The sequence below is a fragment of the Ipomoea triloba genome, chromosome 1 (assembly GCF_003576645.1).
Source record: "Ipomoea triloba cultivar NCNSP0323 chromosome 1, ASM357664v1".
Taxonomy (NCBI): Eukaryota; Viridiplantae; Streptophyta; class Magnoliopsida; order Solanales; family Convolvulaceae; genus Ipomoea; species Ipomoea triloba.
Window position 1 is genome coordinate 20,665,969 of NC_044916.1, and position 4,436 is coordinate 20,670,404.

The window sequence follows — 4,436 nt, forward strand, 5'->3', positions numbered from 1 at the left end:
TTACTCAGCATCCCAAGGTTCTAGCCTGCAACATTGAACTACTCCTTGCACATTTTCCATTCCATAGTACTTTTTCACTTGATGGCCATTGACTTTGAAACTTCCCTTCTCGGGGTGCATAATCTCCAAGGTACCGTAAGGAAAAACTTTTGTAACAACATATGGCCCGGTCCATCTTGATTTAAGTTTGCCAGGAAATAGTCTTAATCTGGAATTAAATAGCAGCACCCTGTCCCCTTCGTTAAATTCTTTGTTCTTCTTGATGTGCATGTCATGATAAAACTTTGATCGTTCTTTGTAAGATCTGGATGTCTCATAAACAAGTAAACGCCATTCTTCCAACTCATTTAGTTGAAACATCCTCTCTTGTCCAGCCATGGTTAGATCTTCATTTAGCTTCTTGATGACCCATTACGCTTTATGTTCGATTTCTACCGAAAGGTGGCATGCTTTGCCAAACACAAGTCTGTATGGAGTAGTCCCTATCGGTGTCTTGTACGCAGTTCGAAAAGCCCATAAAGCGTCGTTAAGCTTGTTAGTCCAATCCTTCCTATGCCGAGCTACTGTCTTTTCCAATATAGCCTTGATGTCTCTATTTGCATTCTCAACTTGCCCGGTAGTTTGAGTGTGGTATGGGACTCCACCCCGACGTTGTATGCCTTGCTTTTGAAGTAGTCTTCGCATTGGCACATTTCGGAAGTGTGTTCCTCTATCGCTAATGACAATCCGTGGGACTCCGAACCTTGTGAATAACTTTTTTAGAAATCTCGTCACGCTCCTGGCATCATTGTTTCAAAGTGCTTCCGCTTCAACCCACTTTGATACATAATCAACTGCGATGAGGATGTATTTGAAGCCTTTAGAGTCCGGGAAAGGTCCTGCAAAATCTAATCCCCATATATAAAAAATCTCGCATGCCAATATGTAATTCTGTGGCATCTCATCGCGTCCAGTAATGTTCCCAATCCGTTGACATCTGTCACAATTCCTTATGCAGATATGAGCGTCCCGAAATATTGAGGGCCAATAGAATCCTGCTTTAAGTACTCTCCTAGCAGTTCTATTTGCCGAGTGATGGCCCATTCGGTGGCATTCTCCCAGGATTTCATGTCCTTCAGCCTCTGTTACACAACGTCAGATTATTTTGTCATCGCACACCTTAAAGAGGTATGGCTCGTCCCAGAAATAAAATCGAGATTCTGCTTTTAATTTCCTCCTGGCGTGTGTATCCAAAAATTCTGGTAATTCACCCCCTATGAGGTAGTTGGCTAGATCGGCATACCAAGGCGTTAGATAGAGGCCCATCAATTTCTCTTCAGGAAAATATTCATTTACATCTCCAGTCGTATCTTATCCCTCTTCATTTTCTAATCTGGACAAATGATCGGCTACACTATTTTTCAGCTCCTTTCCGGTCCACAATAGTTACTTCAAATTCTTGTAACAACAAAATCCATCTAACCAGTCTTGGTTTTGCTTCGGGTTTAGACATAAGAAATCTGATAGCTGCGTAATCAGTATGAATTATGACCTTTGACATCAATTCATTTTCGGTTGTGGTGTAGGCTTGTTGAGGCTTTGTCAGCATTCGACTAGCGTAGGCAATAGGTTGAAATTTCTTGTCATTCTTTTGTCCAAGCACAACTCTAACTGCAAAATTACTTGCATCACACATTAGCTCAAAAGGTTGATCCCATTTGGGTCCTACGAGAATTGGAGTATGTACCATGGCATTCTTCAGACCTTGGAACGCTTTCATAGCTTCCTCATTCAGTTCAAATACAACATCTTTTTCCAATAGCCTGGTAAACGGCCTTGCAATTTTCGAGAAGTCCTTTATAAACCGTCTATAGAATCCAACATGTCGTAAGAAACTTCTCAAGGATGTCACGTTGTGCGGTGGTGGCAGGGTTTCAATGATCGTTGTTTTAGCCCTGTCTACCTCGATTCCCTTTTTCAAAATTTTATGCCCGAGCACGATACCTTCCTTGACCATATAATAGCATTTTCCCAAGATAATGCTAAGTTCATCTGTTGACACCGTTCTAACACTTTTTCTAGATTTCCGAGGCATTCTTCGAAAGTCTCTCCAAAAATTGTGAAGTCATCCATGAATACTTCCATAAATTCGCCGAACGGCATCCTCCTGTAGGCGAACGTACCAAAAGGACAAGTGAATGTTGTTTTCTCTTGATCCTCCAAAGCTACTGGAATTTGGAAATATCCGCTCATTCCGTCCAAGAAACAGTAGTAACCAAATCCGCTCACTTTATCAATCATCTGATCTATAAAGGGTATAGGGAAATGGTCTTTACGAGTGGCTTCGTTGAGCTTCCGGTAATCGATATAGACTCTCCATCCAGTTATTTTTCTAGTAGGGATCAATTCCTTGTTGTCGTTTTCAGTGACTGTGATTCCTCCTTTCTTGGGCACTACATGAGTTGGACTAACCCAAGTGCTATCCGAAATAGGGTAACTCATCCCGACGTCCATAAGTTTGATCACCTCGTTCTTCACAACTTCAAACATGTTCGGATTAAGTCGTCTCTGCGGCTGTGCTATAGGTTTCGAACCTTCTTCCAACAGAATTTTATGTGTGTAAATGGCCGGATTAATTCCCTTCAAATCAGTCATCCTCCATCCGATTGCTTCCTTGTTTTTCTTCAACACTGCTATCAGTTGTTCATTTTGTTTATCCGAAAGATCTGTTGCAATGACAAATGGCAACTCTTTTCTTGATCCTAGGTAAGCATACTCAAGGTATGCAGGCAATTGTTTCAGTTCACCTTCCTGTATTATCTCATCCTCCTCCTTTCTTTTCTCATTTCCACCATCTACTTCCCCCTCGAATTCATCAAATTCATCCCCATCTTCTCCATCCATACCCTCTGAAACTTCACCAATACAATTCATATTTTCAACGAAATTAGAGTCACAAGCATTATCAATCAAGTTAAAACGATCAACCTCTCGGTGTAAAACAATATGTAAAGTGTTCAGTTCATGCTCAAAAGTGTTTTCATTACAATCTCTTGCCCCTGTGGGACATTCCCAATTAAAATCATGCCTCTTGGCTTTAGGCAATTCGCATAAATAATCGATCTCATCATGCACGTAGTCAACAGAAAAGCATTCATCCCCATCTAGAGGATATTTCATGATTTTGGTTACGTCGAAGCTGGCCGACTCGTCACCCACTCGGATAACAAGTTTGCCTTCCCCTACGTCTATCAAAGCTCTAGCGGTTGCTAAAAAGGGTCTACCCAAGATGAGAGGGATCTCCACATCCGGGTCCGTATCTAAGATCACAAAGTCTACTGAAAAAATGAATTTATCGACTCGGACCAACACGTCTTCCACGATACCTCTGGGGTATTTGGTGGATCGGTCTGCTAATTGAATACACATGCGGGTAGGCTTAAGAGTTCCTAAATTCAATTTCCGATACAACGCGAAAGGCATCAGATTAATGCTAGAACCTAGATCTTCCAAGGCTCTATTCAAGGTTGCCCCCCCCCCCCCATATTACACGGGATACTGAAACTTCCCAGATCTTTTAACTTCCGGGGCACATTTTTGTGTAATATAGCCGAGCATTCTTCTCCTAGTACAACAGTAGCTGATTCGGCTAGCTTTCTCTTATTAGATAGAAGGTCCTTAAGAAATTTAGCATACCTCGGCATTTCTCCTAATGCATCAATAAATGGCATGTCGATGTGCAGTTGGCGTAGCATTTGCAAGAACTTATCATACTTGGCGTTGTCGATGTCAGTGCGAAACCTTTGAGAAAATGGAAGCTTTGCTTTCGGCACGGGTGGTGGCTCCTGCATGATTTCTTTCCCTTTTCGAGAAGGTTGCGGTTGAGAGTCTTCCCTTCTGATTTCTTTTTCGATTGTTTGTTTAGCTTGCCTTGTGTTGAAAGTCTCATTATCTTCCATCCTTGATTCTTCCGCTGGGACAAGTTGCGGTGGTGGTGGAACAACTTCTGGAAGTGCTCTCCCGCTCCTAAGTGTTACAGCATTCACGTCCGTCTCTCCTTGAACTTGGATCATTTCCATGATCTTTGCTAGAGTGCTCTCAACAGTTTGGAGCGGTGAGAGTGTTTCGTGGGGGAGCTCTTGAATTTCTCCCAACATCTACTTTGTGATAGTCTCTTTAAGTTTAGCATTCTCCTCCCTTGTCTCACGTATAAAATCATTTAGGCGCTGTGCAAGGGTGCTTTGGTTGTCTTTAAGTGAAAGAGGCTGATCTGGAGAAGTAGAAGAGTAGGTATAATTTTCTGCTCTGTCCACGCCGTCACCACGCGTGTGAGCGTGCGTGGAGTTATTCCAGTGAGCATCCACGCCTGTCCACACGCGTGTTGCTCGCGTGGATTGGCCACTGTTCACGAAATCTTCAAATTTTGGATTTTTTCGCTCGTCAGGGTGCATTGGAGG

The 4,436-nt window shown here is 42.6% G+C and overlaps 2 protein-coding genes across 2 annotated transcripts; both read right to left on the minus strand.

The window, feature by feature from the left end:
* Positions 1–378, minus strand: LOC116010250. The gene has a single exon (XM_031249574.1). It carries the CDS (start codon positions 376–378, stop codon positions 1–3), a length of 378 nt encoding a protein of 125 aa, XP_031105434.1.
* Positions 379–989: 611 nt separating this feature from the next.
* LOC116010260 lies at positions 990–4,136 on the minus strand. Its single transcript, XM_031249583.1, has 5 exons — positions 3,539–4,136; positions 1,984–3,428; positions 1,744–1,834; positions 1,463–1,650; positions 990–1,121 (listed from the first exon to the last, which is right to left on the minus strand). Exons 1-5 carry the CDS (start codon positions 4,134–4,136, stop codon positions 990–992), a joined length of 2,454 nt encoding a protein of 817 aa, XP_031105443.1.
* Between the last annotated feature and the right edge of the window lie 300 nt (positions 4,137–4,436).

Bases quoted from the DNA above. Each gene is read 5' to 3' on its own strand.
- LOC116010250 (XM_031249574.1), bottom strand. From the start codon at position 378: ATGGCTGGACAAGAGAGGATGTTTCAACTAAATGAGTTGGAAGAATGG.
- LOC116010260 (XM_031249583.1), bottom strand. From the start codon at position 4,136: ATGTTGGGAGAAATTCAAGAGCTCCCCCACGAAACACTCTCACCGCTC. The intron at 1,835-1,983 runs GTATCGTGCTCG...CGGTTTATAAAG, and splicing joins CTATTATATGGTCAAGGAAG to GACTTCTCGAAAATTGCAAG. The intron at 1,122-1,462 runs GTTAGATGGATT...GTTGTGTAACAG, and splicing joins CCGAAGCAAAACCAAGACTG to AGGCTGAAGGACATGAAATC.